The sequence below is a fragment of the Danio aesculapii genome, chromosome 9 (genome assembly GCF_903798145.1).
Source record: "Danio aesculapii chromosome 9, fDanAes4.1, whole genome shotgun sequence".
Lineage (NCBI taxonomy): Eukaryota > Metazoa > Chordata > Actinopteri > Cypriniformes > Danionidae > Danio > Danio aesculapii.
The window spans coordinates 37,354,900-37,379,899 of NC_079443.1; the positions used below are offsets into that span (position 1 = coordinate 37,354,900).

General features: G+C 34.9%; 1 protein-coding gene across 1 annotated transcript in view; it reads left to right on the forward strand.

Moving 5' to 3' along the window:
- Positions 1 to 25,000, forward strand: part of lrp1bb (low density lipoprotein receptor-related protein 1Bb) — a 625,723-nt gene that overhangs the window by 232,799 nt on the left and 367,924 nt on the right. Inside the window, exons 4-7 of the mRNA XM_056465638.1 lie at positions 5,689 to 5,808; positions 8,778 to 8,906; positions 16,894 to 17,151; positions 23,395 to 23,557. Of these exons, the coding sequence (XP_056321613.1) occupies positions 5,689 to 5,808; positions 8,778 to 8,906; positions 16,894 to 17,151; positions 23,395 to 23,557 (670 nt within the window). The remainder of the gene's footprint in view (positions 1 to 5,688; positions 5,809 to 8,777; positions 8,907 to 16,893; positions 17,152 to 23,394; positions 23,558 to 25,000) is intronic.

Here is a 25,000-nt window from a genome sequence, read left to right on the forward strand (position 1 = left end):
TTTCAACCTTGCAAGCTTATTTGTATTGCAAAATGTGTCAGATTTACCATAAAACACAATATTTAAACATATCATTGAATCTAAGGAGGACGTAAAAACAATGTCATGTGTCATTCAAGGTTAAATTGGATCTGTTTTTTCCCAGGCTCAATAGAAAACATGCCTCTACCGACTGAAAAAAATACTAATGAATAAATAAACAAAATAATATAAAATCTATGCAGTGTGATGCCAGTTTCAGCTAAATTGAACTCTAGAGACAGTAAAACATAAATGGTGCAAATTAGGGCTGAACAATATTTTGTTTGAGCATCGATATCGCAATGTGTGTATCCGCAGTAGTCACATTGAGGATTAGATTATTTATGAAAGATTAAAAGTTAAACACAATATAAAATATTATTGAAAAAATATTTAGAGAATTCAATTTTTGTACTTGAATACTGTTAGACCGATAAAACACTTATATTTAACTTTTAGTTTTCCTCTGTCGTATTTATATATGCTTGTACTTTATTTAGTTTTATGATAGAAAAGTCAATTTAAATGAATGAAATCTTTCCAAATAGAGCTGTTCAAATCACCTGGAGAAGTGATATTCACATCACAATATACTGTATATTGCAGCAAAAAAAATTATTGCAATGTCGGATATTTCCAATGTCATTCAGCCCTTTAGTGCAAGTTATAATTACAGGGTGTGTTTTTTTTTTCCAATAATGAACACTCATTTGTATTGTTTTCACAACCTCAGACACATTGGGACCAAATCATATCATCTACATATACTGTACATTGTCATATTACATGTTAACTATAATAGTTTAATGCATATTTCCTGACTAATACAGTGGTGCCTGCAGATCCTGGCAGAGCAGTGCTCCAATGTAATGCATGTAGCAGAAAAGTTGACCATATACCATAGTGTGACCAAATCATTTTAACTACATATCCATGGGCTTATTACAAGTGAATTATAGCAGTTTCATTCATATAGTGGCATTCCTGCCTAAAACACTAGTGCATGCAGATCCTGGCAAAACAGTTCCACCATGCAGTGAATTCACTGGCTATGTTGAATGTGTAGCATAATGGGACCAAATCATTTAATCTACATATACATAGACTTATTACAAGTTAATAACAGCAGCTTCGTTCATCTAGTGTCATTTATGCCTTAAACACTGGTGCATGAAGATCAACTCTGCCATGTAATGCATGGACAGGGTATGTTGAATGTGTAACTCAGTGTGACCAAATCATGACGTCTGCATATACAGTACATGGGCTTATTACAAGTTAGGAAAAACAGTTTCATGCATGTGGTGTATGCACATCCTGGCATAGCAGATCTGCCATGTAATGCATGCACCGGCTATCTTGAATGTGTAATAGTGGGACCAAATTGTTTTATCTGCATATAGATGGTATTATTATAAGTAAAGCATAACGGTTTCATGCATGTAGTGCCATTCTGCCTATAACAGTGGTGCATGCAGATCCTGGTAGAGCGGCTTTGTCATGTAATGCATGATGTAAAAAAAAAAAAAGTTGACCAACACAGTGGGGCCAAGTCATTTCATCTGCATATACATGGGTTTATTATAATATATAAATATATCATATAATATAAACAAAAACATGTTTGCATTCCTGCAACAATAAATTGATAAGCATGAAAGATTTACCTTTTTATTTTACTGTTTAACTCCAATGTGCGAGCATAGGTGTTGCTTCAAATTTGACTTTCTTTTAGGCTTTGTGTGAATACAAATACTTGCTTTATTGGAAGTTGTCTAGTGAACACTTGCTGCGTCTATCGATACTCTAGATATGCTGGTTTTAGACTCAATATTTCCCCGCATCACAATGCACAACCGTTATGGTGTGGTTACGTGTATATTATCTGGAATTTTAATTATTAATGTTATTAGGAACAGATCAGAGCAAATTATTTCTTACTAATTAAAGGCCTAACCCACCACACACATGCTATTTTGACAGCCTTTAGGGGGGATCAAGCGTTAATTAGGTGGGTCAAACCCCTCAGTAGGCATGCGATGATAACCGTTTACAAGGTATACTGCGGTTTGAAAAAGTCAAGGTTTTTAAAACCGCCAAATTTTTCTGTAATACCGTTCCTAAGGTATGAGTAATATATTTTATTTACATTTTTGTTTTTAGTTTTTTAGGACAACAGTATTTCCAGCAGAATAGATGTCCAAAGATGCCGTTTAAATTGTAAAGTAATCTGTGTTTTTGAAACTAATGAAGACAGCAAAAGTCAATGATTCATTTGAATTTTTTAGCTTGACATGTTTACTGCTCTAAAATATTTTAAATCTTTCACAAAATAAAATATATTGTGTTCAAAAGGGGAAAAAAAGTTTTTAACCCAGACATTTAAAAAATATATATATTTTAGTGCAGTAATCACAATACCGTAAAACCGTGATCTTTTTATCCAAGGTTATCATACTGTCAGAATCTTATACCGGCCTATGCCTAGCCCTCAGTACTCTGATAATATACTGTATCTGTTAGGATTGAACTGGCAGATGGCAGGCAAAAGTGACACAGAAGCCTCTAATGAAGGTGAAGAGTGATTTATTTGGCACAAAGTGAAAACAAATCCAGCAAAAAGGTGAAGGTGGCAAAGAAAAATAAATCATACAATATTTACAGGGGACTTATAGGATTGTTCAACTAAATCAAAAGATCTGAACAAAATCTGCCGAAACACACTTTCTCCAATATCTCCATAGAGTACAAACTACTCCTACAATAACATGTTCTTCATGGCTCAGCTTGTTTTTTCATGTAACTGTGTGAAGTTACTTTCTATGGGATATATTGGGCATTGCATAAATAGTTGAAGTCAGAATTATTAGCACGCCTGAATTATTAGCCCCCCTGTTTATTTTGTTCCCAATTTTCTGTTTAACGGAGAGACGATTTTTTCAGAACATTTCTTAACATAATAGTTTTTTTAACTCATTTCTAATAACTGATTTATTTTATGTTTGCCATGATGACAGTAAATAATATTTGACTAGATATTTTTCAAGACACTTCTATACAGCTTAAAGTGACATTTAAAGGCCTAACTAGGTTAATTAGGTTAACTAGGCAGGTTAGGGTAATTAGGCAATTATTGTATAATGATGGTTTGTTTTGTAGACTTATCGAAAAATATATAGCTTAAAGAGGCTAATAACATTGACCTTATTGACTTATATTGACCTAAAATTAAAAACTGCTTTTATTCTAGCCATAATTAAACAAATAAGACTTTCTCCAGAAGAAAAAAATATTATCAGACATACTGTGAACATTTTCTTGCTCTGTTAAACATAATTAAACAATATTAAAAAAAAAAAAAAATTCAAAGGGGGGCTAATAATTCTGCCTTAAACTGTACATATTTTATAGTCTCCTGGTTGTTTTACATTTAAATGTCTGCACCTGAATACTCAAAGAACATAAAAGCATTGTAGGTTTCATTTGGATCTTTGTTCTGTTGTATTTATCAGTGCTTCTGCCACAGTCATATCACCCTGCAGCCAAAGAGCGGTTGCTTACTGAAGTTAAGCAGGGCTGAGTCTGGTCAGTACCTGCATGGGAAACCACATGGGAAAACTAGGTTGCTGTTGGAGGTGGTGTTAGTGAGGCCAGCAGGGGGTGCTCAACCTGTGGTCTGAGTCTTAATGCCCTAGTAAAAGTGCAGAAGAAACCATACTGTCACTGGGTGTCGTCTTTCAGATGGGGCGTTAATCCGAGGCTCTCTGTGGTCAATAAAAATCCCATGGCAATTCTCGTAAAGAGAAGGGGTGCAAGCCCGGTGTCCTGGCCAAATTCCCTTAATTGGCCCTTACCGATCATGGCCCCCGAATCATCCCCATCCACCAAATTGGCTGTATCACTGTCTCTCCACTCCACCTATAGCTGGTGTGTGACGCGCACTGGTGCCATCGTCCTGGGGCTGCCTTTGTATCATCCAAGTGGATGCTGCACACTGGTGGTGATGTGGAGAGACCCCTTCATGATTATGAAGCACTTTTGGCGTATAGCCATACACGATAAATGTGCTATATAAATTCATACATTACATTACACATTACATTACATTCTTATTTGTTTATTATATTTTATGGAGATGCACTGCCCCACAAAATTACCCAAATCGTTGTGAATCATTACGATACAAAACATTATTTTCAAATACAGCTACTGTATGCAATTAATCAAGTGGAATTGTTTTCATATTGCAATATATAATGCAGAAAAAAACTAAATATTATGTAATGTGTATTCATATAGTGCATTTATTGTGTTTGGCCATACACCCAAAGCACTTCACAATCATGAGGGAGATCTCTTCACACCACCACCAGTGTGCAGCATCCACTTGGATGATGCGACGGCAGCCACAGGACAGCGGCGCCAGTGCGCTCACCACACACCAGCTATAGGTGGAGTGAAAAGACATTGATACAGCCAATTCAGTGGATGGGATGACTGGGAGGCCATGATCATAAGGGCCGATTAAGGGACTTTGGTTACAAGAAGTGGTTACACTAGGGTTACAAGAAGTGCCATAGGAATTTTAATGAGCACAGAGAGTCAGGACCTCGGTTTAACATCTCATCTGAAAGACGGCACCCACTCACAGTATAGTGTCACCTTCACTTTTACTGGGGCATTAGGACTCATACAGACCACAGGTTGAGCACCCCCTGCTGGCCTCTCTAACACCACTTCCAACAGCAACCTAGTTTTCCCATGTGGTCTCCCATCAGGTACTGACCAGTCTCAGCCCTGCTTAGCTTCAGTGAGTAACCGCTCTTGGGCTGCAGGGTGATAGGGCTGTGGCTTTATTATAATGGCAGTTTTTATTGTTTTGTTTTTTTTCAATATTGTGCAGCCCTATTATTAATAAAAAAAGTAAACTTGCTTGTTAGCTCACAATCCTATTTAACTGTTTCAGAAAAAAACGGAACATGCCTTTTAGTGTGACTGAGTTGATGTTTCATTGCCGTGTGTGTCCCCCAAAAGATTGTGTATACAACAAGGAAGTGTTGTATTTAGACCATGATTTTTCTCCCTGTAGTGCATATTTCAATCATGTTATGTGTCTGTCCTTTAACAGTATTTTTGTCATAAGTAACGGCAGTTTCATATTCGATTACAAAAAGCCTATTGGACACCAGTCAAGTTTTATAAAAGATGCCAAACAGCCAGCAGCCCGCTTCTATTTTCCGCTTGCTAAAAATAAGCAAAGGTCCACTACATGTGGCAACTATTAATGAAAAACCTAATAGCCAGTTGCGCACGGGGTCTTTTGTGGCCGGTTGATTGAATTTTGAGGGCTGAAGAGCAGGAAGAATTGCTAAAAGCTGCTGCAGGTCTCCACACAAAACCTTTTTTCTTCCCTCATAGAATTTGGAACAGAAAGGTTAAGAATTTCTTCTAATTTCATCTCTTTTTCCCTCGTGTGGAGCACCTCTCTGATTCTACCCGCACCGAGTGCTATTGATCCCCGCCTCTGGCTCACAACTGTCAGTATGCGCTGGCACATCCTCGTGCTGATGGCAAGGAAGGGCTTTTAGAGGGAGTGAAATCAAAAAGCAATTTACATGTTTTTCCCTCACTCTCAAACTCTTTCTCTTTCTCTCTCTCCTCCCACAGAACTCCTGTCAGCCTGTCACGAGCTGCACTGCCGTTACGGATGCATCATGACCAGAAACGGCACTTTCTGCTTCTGTGCCGATGGGTTCGAGGTGGGAGAGGATGGGCGTAGCTGTAGAGGTAGGCCTTTTTCAGGGTCACAGCAGGCATTGCAGATGAATGATCTGCTTCGGGCGATGGGTTGTCCTTCCCTGGGGTGTCTTTCTTTTCACACCTTCGTCCTGCTATATTTGATGCGTGGCATCGATTCCATAGAGGTCGAAGTGACTTCTTGGTCGGGTTTGACCTAAATGAGACCCTCAGAGCCTTAGGCATATGATGGTGTCAATTTTTTCTTGTTGCCATTATTCTGATGCTCTGATCATGGTATTGACATAAAATGCAGAAACCCAGCAAGTATTTTTTGTTTTTAAAAGATAACTAATAGACGTCCAATAGACGTTTATAAACATAGTCGTCTTGGCTAAAACAAGGCTAAATTTGAGCTGTCAGTGAAAATCTAATAGACGTCTAAGAATAGGCCAAAACCAGTCATCAAATAAACAGAATTGAATGACTACACGTATAAAGTCTGTCTAATCTGTCTGTCTGACGACTAGTCTAGTTTTGGGCTATTCTTAGATGTCTATGTCTCTTGCTTTAGCCAAGCTGTCTACGTTTAGATGTTTATTAGGCCCTGTTTACACTGTCAGGTCTTGATGCCCAATTGCGATTTGTTGCCTATATCGGATTTTTTGCCTGTTTGTTTACACAAGCTTTTAATTGTGACCCATATCCGATTAATGTCTTACACTTGCTATACAATTTTCGATGCCGCGCATGCATAAAGGCGGGTTCTAGCATATGCACCACACTAGTCACAATAAAATAAATTGTCTTTAAAATGATTTTGAATGTCTCAATAAATCCGATCTGCCTGTTTACATGATAGTCACATTGTCACATATCCGATTTATATCTGATTTACTTCCACATATGAAGGAGGCCTGAAACAGATCTTTGAATATCTGAATGCATGCATTTTTTTGTGTGTGTTTACACGGTCATAGAACAGATCCGATCTGTGTCACATATGAGCAACAAATCTGATTTGGGTCACAGTTAACTGGCAGTGTAAATGGGGCCTTAGATGTTCATTAAACACACAATTATTTGCTGGGAGGGGTTATTTTGAACCTGTTAAACAATATTTAAGGGAAAATGATTACCTGTCGTAGGGAAAATAAATCAATAGATCTCTATTTTTTTTAACAAATTCAGCTTTTTGTAGATTTATTTGGGGCTTTGCTTTTATTTCAGTGTTAGAAATAGTGTAAAAGTGATAGTTCACATAAAATTCTGGTATCATTAACTAACTCTTGAATTGTTTCGTACCAGTTTGTGTTTTTTTTTTTTTTTTGTTCTGATAACACAAAAAATATATATTTTGAAGAATGAAAGTCATTGCTTAATGGTTTCCAACATTCTTCAGTATCTCTTTCTTTGTGTTTATTAGAAAAAAAAAGCTAAAAATTGATTGGAACAAGTCAAAGGTCAGTAAATGGTGACAGAACTTCCATTTGTGGATGAATTATACCTTACATTTTTAAGCAATGAATAATTTATTTAAAAGAAAGGGTGCAATTTAAAAATAACAATTGTCTTACATGTATATAATTTCATTTATTTACCTATATATTTAAGGGGCATTCTACCAGAAACCTACATTTTCACGTATAAAAAATATGACGGCCTAATTTAAGCTTGTAGTCCTCAAAAAAAATTATACAAAAACAAGCATAAAAACATATAATTCAATAATAGAATGCATCCTTGATCACTGTCAGCTTCTTCTCTGTCAAATGATCATTTCCAAGTCATAGCCTTAAATGTGTAATGCATGCCTTTTGCAAATGCAAAAAAAAAAAGCTAAATGTAACAGGACTGACAGAAACATTTATTTGTATTAAACAGTGCATCCGGAAAGTATTCATAGTAATCTACACACAATACCCCATAATGACAATGTGAAAAAAGATTTTTTGAAATTGTTGCAAATTTATTAAAAATAAAAAACCATGAAAAATCACATGAACATAAGTATTCACAGCCTTTGCCATGAAGCTCTAAATTGAGCTCAGGTACATTCTGTTTCCACTGATCATTCTTGAGATATTTCAGCAGCTTAATTGGAGTTCACATGTGGTAAATTAATTTGATTGGACATCATTTAGACACCTGTCTATACAGCATGTCACAAGAGTACACCCCTCAAATTTATGCAAATATTTATTTATATCTTTTCATAGGACAACACTGCAGAAATGACTCTTTGACACAATGAAAGTAGTCAGTGTAAAGTTTGTATAGCAGTGTAAATTTATTGTCCCCTCAAAATAACTAAAATTATGGCAACAAAAAAAATAATCCTGGCAACAAAAGTGAGTACGCTCCTAAGTGAAAATGTGAAATGTCAATATTTTGTGTGGCCACCATCATTTTCCAGCAAGGCTTTAATTCTCTTGGGCATGGAGTTGACCAGAGCTTCACAGGTTCCCACTGGAATCCTCTTTCACTCCTCTATCACAATATCGCGGAAGTGGTGGACATTTGACTTCTTGTGCTCCTCCACCTTCCTTTTCTGGATGCTCCAGAGGTGTTCTATAGGGTTTCTTACAATGACAATGAAATATTTAATTAAAATCGTCTTAATTTTAGTAGGTAATATAGTTTGTACAATATTGGTACCATATAAACAAAAAAATTTAAATATATATATTTTTTCTATTCCTATTTTCTAAAGGTTAGATTCTCTTTTTACTAACCATTTATTTGAAAAAGAGTGTCTGTTTCTTATTAAATAAAATGAAATAAAAATCATGGAAGAAAGGTTCTTCTGGAAAATCAACCAAGACAAATCAGTAACTCACCACTGGACCATTAGCTTAAACAGGCAGATCTCTAGAGAGCGATGCAAGACAGGACTTGCCCGGAGATATGAGGTGGCACAGGGAGAAGCCACCGAGAGGCCACATTAAGTGGATTTTATGTATTTGGGTCATGTTTGAGCACACCTAATTTGTCATAAATGACTCTTCCTCTGTGTACAGATCATGATGAATGCGCCATGTATGGGACGTGCAGCCAGACCTGCATGAACACCTACGGGTCATTTCGCTGCAGCTGTACAGATGGGTTCAGCCTGCAGCCCAACAGACGCTCCTGCATCGCCAAACACGGTAAGAGCAGAGCAAATTAATGACCGCCGATCTGCATAAGCCGTCTCAAATGTTGGCACGTCCTGATATTGTTCTTTCGCAAGAGTGCAGCGACTTGAAACAAGGTGGATTATGACTCTGTGTGATATGAATGAAATTAACTTACAGCTGCACTGCTCTGCTTTAAGCCGCAATTTTCTGACCTTGAAAAAGCACGTTATAATCCATGCTTGAGAAATGAGCTATGATGATTAGATTCTGCGTTATCTGAAATTAAATGTACAAATAAATCAATAAATTAAAAACACATTTTCACAGTTTTGTATTAATTTTAAAATCCTGGTATATACAGACAAGTCTGTCTGTCTGTCTGTCTGTCTGTCTGTCTGTCTGTCTGTCTGTCTGTCTGTCTGTCTGTCTGTGTGTCTGTCTGTCTGTCTATTAAAACATTTTCATTATTATTCCATATTTTTCTTTCTTTTTTGATTTACTTCAAGTCTGTCATTTAATATGTTTAAGTCATTAATAGGGGAGGCAGCACGGTGGCGCAGTGGATGGCACAATCGCCTCAATAGGACCAGACAGTATCTGCAGACATTTTTTGATATTTCTATTTTTTTTTTCACTTCCTAATTTTGTAAAAAAAAAATCTGTGGATTTATGCAGAATATTTTTGGGAGTGTCATAACTAAAAACTTACTATATGAAATAAAAAACAATACATTTTTTATTTTTATTTAATGTTTACAATGAAAATTCAATTGAATCCACTTACTGTATTTGGTAAACAAAGCAAGTCTCTCATATAATATATCTACTAAAAGACAGAAAATATTACGTTACGAACTATATTGTAAATAAATCATGAACATTTTAATATTACAATTCTTATATCACAAAAATATTAGTGAAGTGAATTTAAAATCTGAATAAATATAAATTTACACGCGTTTACACAAGTAAATAAATAGACTCAGTGATGGGCGAAAAATCTGTGCAAATCTGTGGATTTCTGCACGCACAGATTGCGTGTGGGCCTAGTCAATAATAATTCTATGGTAATGTAAATTTAACTTTATATTCGTCAAAACATTTTGTGGGGAAAAATATGGGGAAAATTAAATGTTTTTTATATAAATGAATAATAATAGGAAGAAATGTTTCATTATGCACCTAAGCATCATATATACAGTTGAAGTCAGAATTATTAGCCCCCTTGTTTATTTTTTTCCCCAATTTATTGTTTAACAGAGAAAAGATTTTTAACACATTTCTAAACATAATAGTTTTAATAACTCATTTCTAATAACTGATTTATTTTATCTTTTCCATGATGACAGTAAATAATATTTTACTAGATATTTTTCAAGACACTTCTATACAGCTTAAAGTGACATTTAAAGGCTTAACTAGGTTAATTAGGTTAACTAGGCAGGTTAGGCTAATTCGGTAAGTTATTGTATAACGATGGTTTATTCTGTAGACTATCGAAAAAAAATATGGGATAAAGGCGCTAATAATTTTGACCTTAAATTGGTTTTAAAAAATTTTCAAACTGCTTTTATTCTAGCTGAAATAGAACAAATAAACATTTCTCCAGAAGAAAAAATATTATCAGACATACTGTGAACATTTCCCTGCTCTGTTAAACATAATTTAGAAAATATTTAAAAAAAGAAAAAAAATCAAAGGGGGGCTAATAATTCTGACTTCAACTGTATATTACAACATTACTGTTTTTACTGTATTTCCCATCACATAAATACAGTCTTGGTGAACATGAGAGACTACTTTCAAAAGCATTCAAAATCCTAACCATTTAAAAGCTTTGATCAATAGTGCATAGCATACATAATTAATTAACAAGTAAATGAAAAAGTCCATCAAAATGAAAAACTAGAATAAAACATGCTAAACAAACCACAACTTCGGGATTGATAGGAAAAATTTTCTCTTAAAATTATTTTGCAGTATATTTATTCTTGTTTTTTAAGAATCTTATTAAAAAATTCACTTTTGTAATGGCCATGTCATCCTCTGCTGACCTCCGTCAGATGGCCCGGGAAAGTAGACGCCTTGAAATTTATATGCATGAGCTTCTACATCTAATGGAAACCCCATAGTTATCCCAGAGCAACAACCTCTTTCTGCTAAATTAATATTAATGTGGGTGAGCACTGAGTTCAGTTAAGTTTATGGGTAATGATATTCAGTTTATTCCTCATAGGAAAGCAGTCACATTGATTAAACGCGGGACAGGTCCTGCATCCAGCAGCAAGGTGTGCAGCTGCCTCAAAGCTATTTCCCAACCAGTGTACAGTGGCGTAATCTCCATTTCATTTAAAATATGTGTGCACCGCACCAATATAAATACAAGGACGCATCTTTTTTTTAGGTCACAAGGCTTGGGGCAAGGCTTTTAATTTATTATCCTTTTTTCTTGGTTGTGCAAAAATTAGAAGAAAAAAAAACATTAAGGAAACCTTGCATTTTGTCATTTTGCAAACAGTATGGATACTGTTACACTGAGAATGTTCTATGAATAACTAGGTATAAAGTTTTACAAATCTTAGAAGAAATGTATTAATGCATTCTCAGAACAAAAGAGACATATTGTTTTGTGACTTCCTTGTAATCTAGAGCAGTGGTTCTCAAACTTTTAAACCAGCGACCCCCAATGTAAGATCGTCAAGAACTCGTGACCCCCACCACCAGAGCATATACAAACAATAAAAATAACCTTTTTTAAGCTGTTCACAATATTTTAACTATATTTACTATACATTACAGGGTTCGAAATTAACATTTTTGCTTAGTAGTACAGGTGCTCCTAACTTTAAAAATGTAGGCGCACCAGCCAAAATTTAGTGGCTTCCACCAATTATTGCACTGTTGCTACAAGTTTTATAAACAGATTTATTGCATTTGAAAATCAACAATAATCAAAACTAACAAGCAAAAAAATTTATATGCATGCGTGAGGAAAATATGTCTCAACGAAGTCCCGTTATCTCAAGAAAATACATTTTTATAACATAATTGAGTGATCAAAAGATATCACGGACAAGCCGTTCACCGGCCCTGCATGCACATGAATTCATTAATGAATCTGTTAACGATAACTGTGCTGTGTTCTCACAGGTGGTGTCTGATATTGCACTGATGCTTTTGACATGTACCTTATTATTTGCATATGTCATTTTAATAGCAATACCTCTTAATAAAATACATCTTTTTATGAGCTGCAATATTAGTTTAATCTTAGCCAATGCAAGCCCTTTTGCGATGGTGTACGTAGTGTTAAATTTTACATATTGCTGACACTTGTATGGCTGACAGCATCTGTCGATTAAATGAAGGATTGAACAGAACCTCTCGTGCTTAAAATGTGTAGATGTGGCAAACAGTTACCTGAAAATTCCGTCCCTTAGACTTTACAGTGAATGCTTTAGTTATTTTCATAATGGACTTAAAGCCAGCGGAAGTCTTTTATCCACTCTTCAAAAAATGTAGATGGTGGATTAACATTCCCCACATGATCAGTAATCAGATGTGCCATTATTTGTAGCTTTAGGTGTTTCTAAGACAAAAACTGTCAGTGTTGTTTTCATTCTCTCATCTTCCGCGCTTTACATTTTCGCGGTTGTAGCTCCTGTCATCTGAAGACAAGAGGTGTTGACTGAGTGATTGACAGCTGATTTTAGCCAATCCATTCGTGTTCAGTTCTTAGAGCAGTGGGCCAATAAAAAGAGCGCGAAGGCGGGGCAAGCGTTGCGGGCTTTGTTTACTGCGGCAAGTTGACATGACAAGTTTTAAACTGTTCCTGAACGCTGCGTTTCAAGTACAAAGATGCGTCCTGCCTGAATGTGTCCTAAATACTTTATGAATTTATGAGTAATATCTTTTTCAAAATCTGAAAATATTAGCTTTCACTTGTAATACTGAAAAATATTTATTATAATAACTGAAAATTACACAATTTTTAAATCACTCTCGCGACCCCTTGAAATTATTCTGCGACCCCCACAGGGGTCGCAACCCCCAGTTTGAGAACCACTGATCTAGTGGATAGTTCATGCAAGTTATTCTTGTTTCATCTTTCTTGTGTATTATTCATCTAATCCAAAACATTGATTTGATGTTTATTTGTACTGTAGATTTTGAGATTAAATGTTTTGCGTAGTGGTATGGAACTGCAATTTGGTCAAGACTTCGTGGAACTACTTTAGCTGTGCATTTATCCAGCCTGATCTCATGAGAAATCTGAACTATTTTATGTGTTGCTGAAAAAAAATGGCTAATTACTGTAGTGTGAATTAATTTAATTGAATTTACATGAAAACATATCCAAACCCAACCATTATGGAGGATGAGATATTTAAATACAAAATACGAATGAGATTTTACAAATTAGCCACTAAATAAAAAGCTGGTTTATCTGAAAATAATTATTTTCATCAACCAATCAGAATGAGGCAATTAGCAGTCAGTCTCACATTAGAAAGAGGCTAAATGAATATACAAATTAATTATTAATTCATTTATAATAATACAAAACATGGTTGAACCATTTGTACGTAGACATAAATGCAAGGACATATATTTTTAACCTTTTAACCTGCACCCCATTTTTGAGCATTTTCCAAAAAATTCATTCATTCGTTTTCTTTTCGGCTTGGTCCCTTTATTAATCTGGGGTCGCCACAGCAGAATGAACCGGCAACTTATCCAGCACATATTTTACGCAGCAGATGCCCTTCCAGCCGCAACCCATCTCTGGGAAACATTCACACACACTCATTCACACACAAACACTACGGACAATTTAGCCTACCTAATTCGCCTGTACAGCATGTTTTTGGAATGTGGAGGAATTCGGAGCACCCAGAGGAAACCCACGCAAACGCAGGGAGAACATGCAAACTCCACACAGAAATGTCAACTGACCCAGCCGAGGCTCGAACCAGTGACCTTCTTGCTGTGAGGCGACAGCACTACCTACTGCGTCACTGCGTCGCCCATTTTCTGGAAAATGACTTATAATATAAAAATGTCTGTAGCTCTTAAACCCTGATATGTTCACAAGTCTGGTTTTGTTTGAAACTAGACATTGGCTAATAACTCAAATAACTCTAAGTGGTAAAGAATATAGTAAAATATAGGTGAAAGTCAATTGCGATTAGTTTAAATAAAATTCATTAAAGGGAAAATTTGATGTACTATCAGGATAGTGGCATGGAAACACCAGAAAGATAAAGCTGAATGTCTGACAATGTTTTTTTTTTTTTTTGAGGATGGTTCTCCCAAAAATGTAGCTTCTGTAAGCTTTTATTTTAAGTGTGCATAAGGCATTTTTTGAGACTTCCATAGATAATACACTTTAATACCTAATTCATGACTAATACTCACTATGTGCAATGATTTGTTTACAACAACCAAATTACACTATGGGTCTTGAAAGCTGGAAATGTCCATTCGCAGTCAATATGACAGCACATTCAACTGATGTTTGCAACACTTTAATGATTAAAATGGATGAAATTCAAATGCTAATCACTGACAAAAGAAACCGTGAAGGCCAATTAGCTCCAACGATGTGAATATAGTGCAGGTGGTTATAACAATGCCTATTTTAGCATTCACACCAATGATCATGTTTTGTTTATTATACACTCTCAAACAAAAAGGTACACCGGGGCAGCACCTTTTCAAAAAGGGCACATTTGAAGCCGTTTTACTCATCTATAGCCTCTTTGTGCCTCATTTTATATTATTGTTAACTTAAGAACACATTAAATATAAAATAATACAAACTAGCTCTAAAAAAAGGTACTGTTCCTGTGAAAGCATTACTACTTTTTTATTATTTTTATTTTTGTATTTTTATGAGCATTAGCCAACATTCTGACTATGTTCCCCATTACTATCTACTGTTTTGCTAAGCACAGCAGTCAATCCAATTTTAGCTACCTGAAATGTTCCTGGGAAGACAGAAAATAATGATGCTTGATTCCTGATCCACTCTTCCACAAATGTCTTACCAATAGACTGTAGATGTGTTTGCCATTCCTGCTCTAATATTTTTAAACATTTTCTAACACATTAAGCTAGGGAGATTCAAATATATGCAGCACATTTTCTCCCTGTTTTATAATAATTCTCAAAGCTTTAGAAAAACGAGCCATTGAACACTGGGATTGAATCGTGCTTTTTATTAAAACGACTGCAATTACCTGAGCCCAAACAAATGACCAATCTACAAAAGGGATTACAATCCATTTGGATTTGTAGTCAGTGTTTTCCCTACAAAACCCCCTTATTACAAAGCAGCCGATTTAATGATAAACTTGATTGGATTTGGGGCTGGTGGGGAGAAACTCTCACAGGCAGGTGCCATTAGGCTAGTAATCACCGGCATGGCTGATAAAGACAGAGAATAGCTGTCCTTCAGGCCCCGCTCTTCATAAAACTCAGCCTCCACTTAATCCTCAATGTCTGGCTTATCTTCCACCAATAGCTCCATTATTTCTGTCCCTTGGCACTGCAACACTGATATAAGGACTGTAGCAGAATCTCCCAAGCAAACCGCCTCAATTTTTTTCTGGTCCCTATAGGAAAGAGAGGCAGAGCTGTATGGTTTAGTCTGAATCCATTCATGATCCTCTCTCAATATCTTTGAGAGACAAACTTTTCTGAAATAAATGGATTTTTGAGAACTGATAAAGACTTTAATAATCTCACTTTCCTTCAGCTTATTTATCAGGGATTGCCACAGCAGAAAACATTCACCTTTCATTATAATTTCATTGATTTGTTCGTTCATGCGTTTGCTCATTCATTTGTTCTTTTGTTTGTTCATTCGCTTGTTTGTTTGTTTGTTTGTTTGCTTGTTCGCTCATTCGCTCCTTCAATCGTTCACTCCTTCCCTCGTTTGTTTGTTCGCTCGTTCATTCATTCGTTTGCTCGTTTGTTCCCTCGTTTTTTTCGCTTGTTTGTTTGCTTGCTCACTCATCTGTTTGTTCGTTCATTCGCGTTTGTTCAGTCACCTGCTCATTTGTTAGTTCGGTTGTTTCGTTCATTCGTTTTAGTCATTAATTAGATTTAGGAAATGAAAATGGCCTGAAAAACTAATTCTATTAAATATCAGTTCATTAACTTCTAAAGGTAAATTATTGCTATTGTGTTGTTTAAATATGACTAAGAAATATAAAGTAACTATAAACAAGAAGTTATTTTTATTTTGAGCAATTAATGTTTTAAGCAAAAAAAATTAAAATAAAAAATCCCAAACACATAAATTGTAAATCCAGAGAAATTAATAATCATTAAATTAAGATTTATATTAGTATTGACTGACAATTTAAATGTAACTGTTTTAATAGTTGAAATTATTTACATTTAAAGTTTTATTAACAGTTAATAGTTTGTATTTTAATCATTTTCATTTAGATATATTTTACTCTGTTTTAAAAGAAGTGAATTTAGACAAAATGTTCTGTGTTCTTGTCATTTGTATGTATGTAAACATTGGTGACATTGAAGTCTAATCTCTAGTCATCAATGTTGACTGATGTCATTGATGGAGACTAATGTCATTGATGGCAACCACTGTAATGTATATAAATGTATATAATCAATGTATATAAACATATATTTTAATTTGTATATTGTTTTGTTATTTTAGGCTTGTTATCTTAGTTAGACGAAAAGGAAAACATTTTTGTCAGCTGTTTTTTTTTTTTTTTTAATGATCCAAAAATAATTGTACAGTGTGAGTATAATGACCACCTTCACCTTTGAAATACATTGCGAAACTGAACAAGAACAGAAATATCCTACTGACTGCTGTGATTTGAAAATGGGTTTCTGTCCTGAGAGACGTGTTTCTCAATTACCCGTGGCCTCTGCAGAAGCCCGTATTATCCTGTTCTCCTGAAAGCCCGGAATGCCCAGGAAAATGCCTGGCCTCAAGCTGTCTTCTCACTCTTTTCCTATCCATCCTTTCCAGAGCCCGGCGAAAGTCCTGCCGCGCTGCTGATTGGAGGCTCGGATAATATTATAATCACAGCCCTAAATGGATCCCGCCTGCAAACCCTCAAACAACTGGACTCGAATGGGACTCATGGCTTGGATTTCAACCATAAAGAGGAATCAGTATGCTGGGTCACATCCTCAGAGTCCTCCGGACAACTGCGCTGCGCCAGGATGAAGAAAGCAAGTGGCTTCACTAAAGAGCAGGAAGTCAAAACCGTCCAGAATCTTCACGGTATGATTGCTGTTGAAAACTCCTGCTTACACAATTATCATGCTGAAATAAAACTATTGATGCATTCATTTTATTTATGGGTGATGCTAGATGACAGAATGTATAGTTGTATGCGATTCAGAATTTTATCAGACATTTAAATTCCAATTCAGTTGAAACAGGAGTTCTGATTTAATGTATTTGAATTAAATGATACAAAATCAATGTCAATTTATTATTTTATTCAAAATCAATTTATTATGTTTCATAATGAAATAATATTAATATGCACAGATTATACTGGGCATTTACAGAAAATATAGAGGATGTAAACCCTTTTTTAATTGCTTCCTTGAAGTTTGAAGATCTGCGTTTCATAATATATTTAATACTTTCACTTATTTTTTTGTAATGATGGTAGAAATTTCCCACAATTATTCACCAAAATTTACACTAATATTATAAAAAGAATTATAATATAAAGTTTTTTAGTAACATTTCAGTGCACCTGTTTGCAGAAAATGTCAATATATCAATATTAAGCATTCAGAGTTCGAAATATTGGGTGAAGAAAAAGAAAAAAAGTTGGATTTTTCTTTTGTAAAGAAAAATAAGTTGTATGGGTACAATTTTATGATGTATGATAAAATAATTTAATTATTATTATATATTTTTTGAAAATGAAAATTTTTCAGAATAACAGAATAATAATATTTTTTTGTTTGTTTTTACACTAAATATTGATTTCTTAACTCCTAATTTCTGAGGAAATTGTTCTGAAGAACATTTGTTTTCTATATTTTATGCCAAGAAAAGTTTTGGTCCCACTTTATATTGTCGCTTATACCTGTGAACTTACATTGTAACTAGATGTGTAAGTAGTTTGTAACACTGTTATTAAAAAAAAGTTGCACAAAAGATTGGTAATTATTCTGTATATTACACAGTATTTTGTGAATTTTTAAACACTTTACCCACATACAGTATTTACACATTGGGTGGACAGTTCCTAAGGAGTTACCCTGTAAGAGTTGCACAGAGGCTTAAGTTTTATATATTACACATATCTATATTAAATATCATTCTATATTAAGTGAACCGTTCCTGAGGATTTACCATGTAGGTACACTATTGATATAGTGTAGCATAGAAGATATTTTTGCAAGTTATACAATGATTTGTGACCATTTTTCACTATACATTGAGTGGAGCACTGGTATCATATTAGATAAAACCTTCTAATGTGTCATTAGTTCTGCCATTCTTATTCTAATACAATCTTCAGAAGTACATGGTATGCAAACAGGTGTGGAAGTGGGAAAACACCTGCAAGTACTTATTGTTGTTACACAATGCACTAGCATTACATAATTCGTGTTACAGATGCATACTTTCTTTGTGTTGTTACCAATGTCCTGTTATACATTAGAACTTACACATACTATTCAGTGGATTGTTACGTGTGTGTAGTTACACCAGTTTTACACAAGTAAATACCATTTACCAGTGTGTAGTCACAGGTATAAATGACACTTAATATAAAGTGGGACCAAAGTTTGAAAAAAATGACAAATAATTTATTAAATAAATTTGTAAGAAATGCCATCAGTTTACATCCGTTGAAGTGGTTTACACAGTAAAAACAAAATTATGTTTAATTTGGATACTATAAATTAGAAATTCACAATTGGTCCTAAAAGTAGGTGCTTAAAATTGATGTTAAAACTTTTGTGATTTTTCTCATGAGATTTTTCTCATCCTCTCGTTCTGAACAAAACTTTTAGTGTAATACTGAGTTCTGCTTAACTGAGTAATGCTTATCTATGCAAGCTGAGTGGATGCTAACAGAGCTTATCATTTATTTATCGCTACATGAATCGTTTTATGCACTTTTGTGTAGCTCTTCCTTCCGTATATTCCATTAAGTATTCATTAAAAGGTCTCAAATTGAAAATGATGTATTACACATTTAATAATTAGTCCATTAGTTTTCAGTCTTGAATTAGAGAATAAGAACATGTACTCATTTGGGAGTATTGATCCAAATAATAGCCTCTAAACCAAGAATTTCTTTATGATATAAAGCTAAGCATTTCAGATGCAGCAAATTTAAAGTCTGAGGCAGTGCATTAAGGACTAATGGAGCCCAAGTTTATAATGTTGGGAAAATAAATAACTTTCTAATATGACTTACTTTATGGGGCACTTTTTGTTTTGTTCGGTGGCATACATTTTTCATGTTAATAAAAAAACAGTTTGTTTAACTGTGCAGTTGGCTTATGTTTTATTTGACATGGTACAACTTTTTATAAATCTAAAATTAAAATCAATGATGCTTTATTAGGTACACCTTACTAGTACCTGGACCCCCTTTAGCCTTTAAAACTGCCTTAATCCTTTGTGGCATAGATTCAACAAAGTACTGGAAATATTTCTCAGAGACTTTGGTCCATATTGACATAATAGCGTCACGCAGATGCTGCAGATTTGTTCGGCTGCACATTCATGATGCGAATCTCCTGTTCCACCATATCCCAAAAGTGCTCTATTGGATTGAAATCTGGTGACTGTGGAGGCCATTTGAGTACAGTGAACTCATTGTCATGTTCAAGAAACCAGTCCGAGATGATTCACGCTTTGTGACATGGCTTGTTATCCCACTGGAAGTAGCCTTTAGAAGATGGGTACACTGTGGTCATAAAGAGATGGACATGTTCAGCAACAATATGCAGGTATGCTGTGGCATTGACACTATGCACAATTGGCAGGATGAATCCATGCTTTCATGATGTTGATGGCAAATTCTGACCCTACCATCCGAATGTTGCAGCATATTGCAGCCTCGATTTCCTGTTCTTAGCTCACAGGAGTGGCACCTGGTGTGGTCTTCTGCTGCTGTAGCTCATCTGCCTCAAGGTTGGACGTGTTGTGCATTCAGAGATGCTCTTCTGCATACCTGAGTTGTAACGAGTGGTTATTTTAGTTACTGTTGCCTTTCTATCAGTTCGAACCAGTCTGACCATTCTCCTCTGACAACTGGCATCAACAAGACATTTGCGCCCGCAGAACTGGCATACATTTCTGCTCACTGCATATTTCTCTTTTTCTGACCGTTCTCTGTAAACCCGGAAAATTTAAATATGGTTGTGCGAAAAAATGCCAGTAGATCAGCAGTTTCTGAAATACTCAGACCAGCCAGTCTGGCACCAACAACCATGCCACGTTCAAAGTCACTTAAATCGCATTTCTTCCCCTTATTCTGATGCTCGGTTTGAACTGCAGCAGACCGTCTCGACCATGTCTACATGCCTAAATGCTGCCATGTGCTAAATTGCTGCCATGTGATTGGGTGATTAGAAATTTGTGTTATCAAGCAGTTGGACAGGTGTACCCAATAAAGTGTCCTGTGAGTGTAAATAATGTACATTTTTAATGTATCAATCTGTTTTAAATCATTTAACACATCGATCAAAGGTGAGATGGCCCATTTTGGTGTTCACATTTCATTTATAAAATAGATATTATATGCAGAAAACATATTAATAATTTCATGGATGATTTTTTTGATGTTTCAAATAATAAAATGTCAAAATACGAGTGAAAAAATATTTCAACCTGCAAAATTGCCATCCATCATTAAGGTCAGGGCATTGTCTTTACCATACATTGTAAAATATACATAAAAAATACCAAGGCTCCCCAAATGACCAACTCTTAAAGAAACTTGTGAAATGGTTCTGAATCTTGCTTGCAACATGCATGCACAGGTTTAAATGTAAAGTCAAAATGGACGTTTCAGTCATTTTCACATTGGACTTCAATCATGACAGCCCTAATGATTTAGTTTAGCAGTGTAAATGTCTTTTTGCCCCCCTTATCTGGAATCAATGGCATAATTTTGTCAGTTTTGGTGGCATATTTTTGCCTAAAGCTCTTTTACTTTCCTACAATGGTATTCATGTTTTATATTTGTACATTAAATTGTGATTGGTTTGTGAAATCAGCAAACTTAAAGGGGTCATGAACTTTATCATATATAATTTGCACTTTTTTTGGATATAATATTATCACATTAGTTGCAGTGAAACATCACTTGTTAGTAATTTGACTATTTTCTGTGCTGTTTTTGACCCCTCATAGGAATGTTCTGTTTGTAGTCTCAGAAGTAAACTCCCACTGCTCTGATTGGCTAACAGTTTTGTAGGTGTTGACCTTCTGTGAAGGTGGTGCTTAGAACATTCCATTTCCTGTCGTTTGGGCAGACTGCCTTCAATACAAGCTATTTGTAGAGTAACGAGAATGTTTTGAACTCAGAAACGTACAAGATGTTTTTTATAGTACTTTGACCTCTTTTATGTCAAAAGATTAAGGGAGTTCTTGTTTCACAGTTCATGACCCCTTTAAAGAGTCTTTTAAGTTTATCATCAGCTGACTGGAGAATCCCTAATTAAAGTAAAAGAAATATATGTATGTGCATATGTAAATGGAATTTCATGAATAAGGCTGATTTTAGTAATCCAACTAAAAAATACTATAGTAGTTTATAGTATATGCTACACTCTCAGAAAAAAAAATGGTACAATGTTGGACCAAAAAAGGTACAAACCCTTGTCACTGGGGCAGTACCTTTTTATGGAACCGAATTGCACCTTAAGACAAAGAAACAAATTTGTACCATTGCAGTTTGTACCTTTAAGGGCATGGTTTGTACCATGGGAAACCAAAATGTACCTTTGATTTTTAAAACCTGCAAATACAATATTGTACCTTCATTAAATGTTCAAATCTGATCCATGAAGGTACCACTACAATGACAAGATACTTTAACAGTTTCAAATGTGTTCCTTCAAGAACTATTTAAAGGCATTTTGCTATATGCAAAATGTGTCAATTTATTTTCAGTAAATATAAAACGTCAAATACGTTTTAAAAAGTTTCTTTTTGTGTAAATTTTCCATTTACAATAAAGAATAAAAAATACTTTAACATAAATCAAAAGATCTATTTTTTGCTAAACATTTCAAAACACTTCACAACAATGTTACAGAAATACATTCTTCCATGTACAATATTCCATGTACAGAAAAAAATTCTTAAATTTTTACGCAATACCTTTGTAATCACTTAAAAGTTCATTTAATTTACTTAATTTTAAAATAGAAATAGAATTATGCAGAAGTATAGTACCGAGATATGCACAATGTTTGATTAACTTTACAATACTAAAATGTCTGCCTGAACAATGCATATACAGGACTTTTGCCAGCTCAGCTTTGCGTAGTGGAAAGCAAATGCCAAAAGGTGCAAATATCAATAAGGAAAATGTATTTATCAGTAATAGTTTACCAAATGTTTATTAAAAATGCCTAAAATGTTTATTTTACCACACCTGTAGTTTTATGCTTTACCAGTTGTTTTGTATTAAAGAACTTAATAACAAATGTTTATGAGTTTCTTTAAACATATACTTTTAAAAGATGATTCATGTTTTATTATGGACATTTTTAATAAAATCACTTTGCCTTTGCAGTAATATTTATTTTAATAAATATTGTAATAAAGGAGTTGTCCAACACTTTTCTACCTTTTTTTATGAGAACAATTGTGTACCTTCATTTCAATTGTACCATAAAAGATACAGAACATTATCATAAGAGGTCTTTTCTGTACCATAGAAGGTACAACTTTTACAAAGGTACAAAACTGTTCCTTAAGAAACATTATTTGTACCACCGTGTACCTTATTTTCTGAGAGTGTATAGTGTTTTTAAACATACTATAGTAAAGTGTATCATATTGTTTATATAAGTATTTCAAAACGTTGTTAATAATGCTATAGTGATTTTATAGTGAAATTATAAACTTTAATGAACACTGTAGTATACTTTTTTTTTACTACAGCAAACTGTGCTGTATTGTAGCATAATATATCCTATAATTGTAAAATGCAACACTATTGAGTCAATTGCTTATAGTACTATAGTTGTTTTGTTAACATAGCAACTCTAGGATTAACACAAAGGTTTAAAGTACAATGATTCAATAAAAATTTAATTCAAATACATTACTAAATTATGGTTCAAAAACAATGTAGTAATTACTATAAATTACTTTAGTTTTTTATGTGTGAATTATTACAATTTGATAGCAAGGATTTTCAATTAAAAATCATAAACACACCATAAACAATATCAATTTAACAGTATAATCAATTTGTTTTGTGTAAACTGACACATGATATTTATTGCTTCGCTTGTTTTCCAGACGTGGATCAATTAACTTTTGACTGGCTCACCGGGAACTTTTACTTCGTAGATCAAGCGAGCGACAGGATATTTGTTTGCAACCAACTGGGAGACACCTGCGTTACAGTGATAGACCTCGACCTGCTGAACCCCAAAGCAATCGCTCTGGATCCACTAATGGGGTGAGTTGAAAAATGCATGCAGCCAGATTTCCCTCTTTGACAAGGCCTTTGATGATCTAAATCCTGTCACGCAAGCCACAATATTTTAGGAAAACACTCTGAACACATCTCAGCTTTACTCTTCCCAGAGCAAAATATTTACTCGTCTTTTCCGACAGCGTCTGCCGGCAGGATTGTGCTACGACTCCCACAGTCAGGAGTGTCATTAGTATTCTGTGATTTACCCAGCATCCCACAATCTCGAACGCCCTTGCTCAAATCTGCTTTACATGAGTTTTGTTTAGCATTGACACCACAAAGTCGCGGTTGAAACAAGGGGGTGGCAGATCCCTCACGTCAGCTTCCCGATTGCGGAAACGATTCGGGAGAAATAAGGAACACAAAGAGTCCTCAAAGGAGAGAAGGGCAGCGTGATTATTCTAGTTATTAGCTGCTAAAAGGAGCGCTGTGGTAATATTCCCTGCGAGCTTAGAATAGGAATTCAGGAGTGAGTTTGTCCCATTTATTCATGAGAGTGCAAGGACAGGCAGAGCACTCTGTTCCATGGGCTTTTTAATGAGACGCCTTGCGCCCAGTGAACCTAAATTGTAGCAGCGGTGTTCAGGAAGACTAAAGACTGCAAAGAGAGCCCAGGCCATCAATTTCGCTCTCGCTCTTCGCTGTGCGATTGTCATCCTTTTTTTTTTTAGTTGTTGTTGTTTTCGTGCTGAGACTCCCACAAAAACGGAATCCTGACTAGCCTGAATGAAGGCATTTTTAAAAGAAATGACAGCCGTTTATCTCTTTCTGAGTCTAAATGCTGCGTTCTTTCTCTTGTGATCATCAACACCCTCTGAGATCTTTTTAGAAACTTTTTAGAGAGTTTGAATGGAATACACAGGGGGAGAAATCCTTTTGAGTTGCACGACGGTGCTGTAGTGCTAAACTATGTTTTATCGCAGTATCAGCCAGACACATCCATTAGTCCAAGCAAATTGTCGCACTCAGTTTGGTAGATGCCTTCTGTTTAAAAAAATAGGCGAATGAATAATGTGTAGGAATGACATATACAGTATCATGTCTATGGGGATAAATGTCTGTTTTATAGATAAAAGAGACAGTCAGGTGTTCTCTTTAAAACAATTGCCTCGAATGTGTTGGCCATTATATATTTATTTTATCTAATATTTATATCTATAATTATTCAATTTTCTAATCAGTAATTTTAAAAAACATTATTTCAGAATATGCAATAATATTATATTTATTACGAAGATATGCAATAATTAAATAATATTTAAGATAAATATTTGTAACTGTAGATTATACAAGTATATTTACATATTTACGTGGGAGAAATACGTATTCAACACGTCACCATTTTTCTCAGAAAACTTATTTCTAAAGGTGCTGTTGACTTGAGATTTTCACAAGATGTTGATAGCAACCAAATAAATACATATA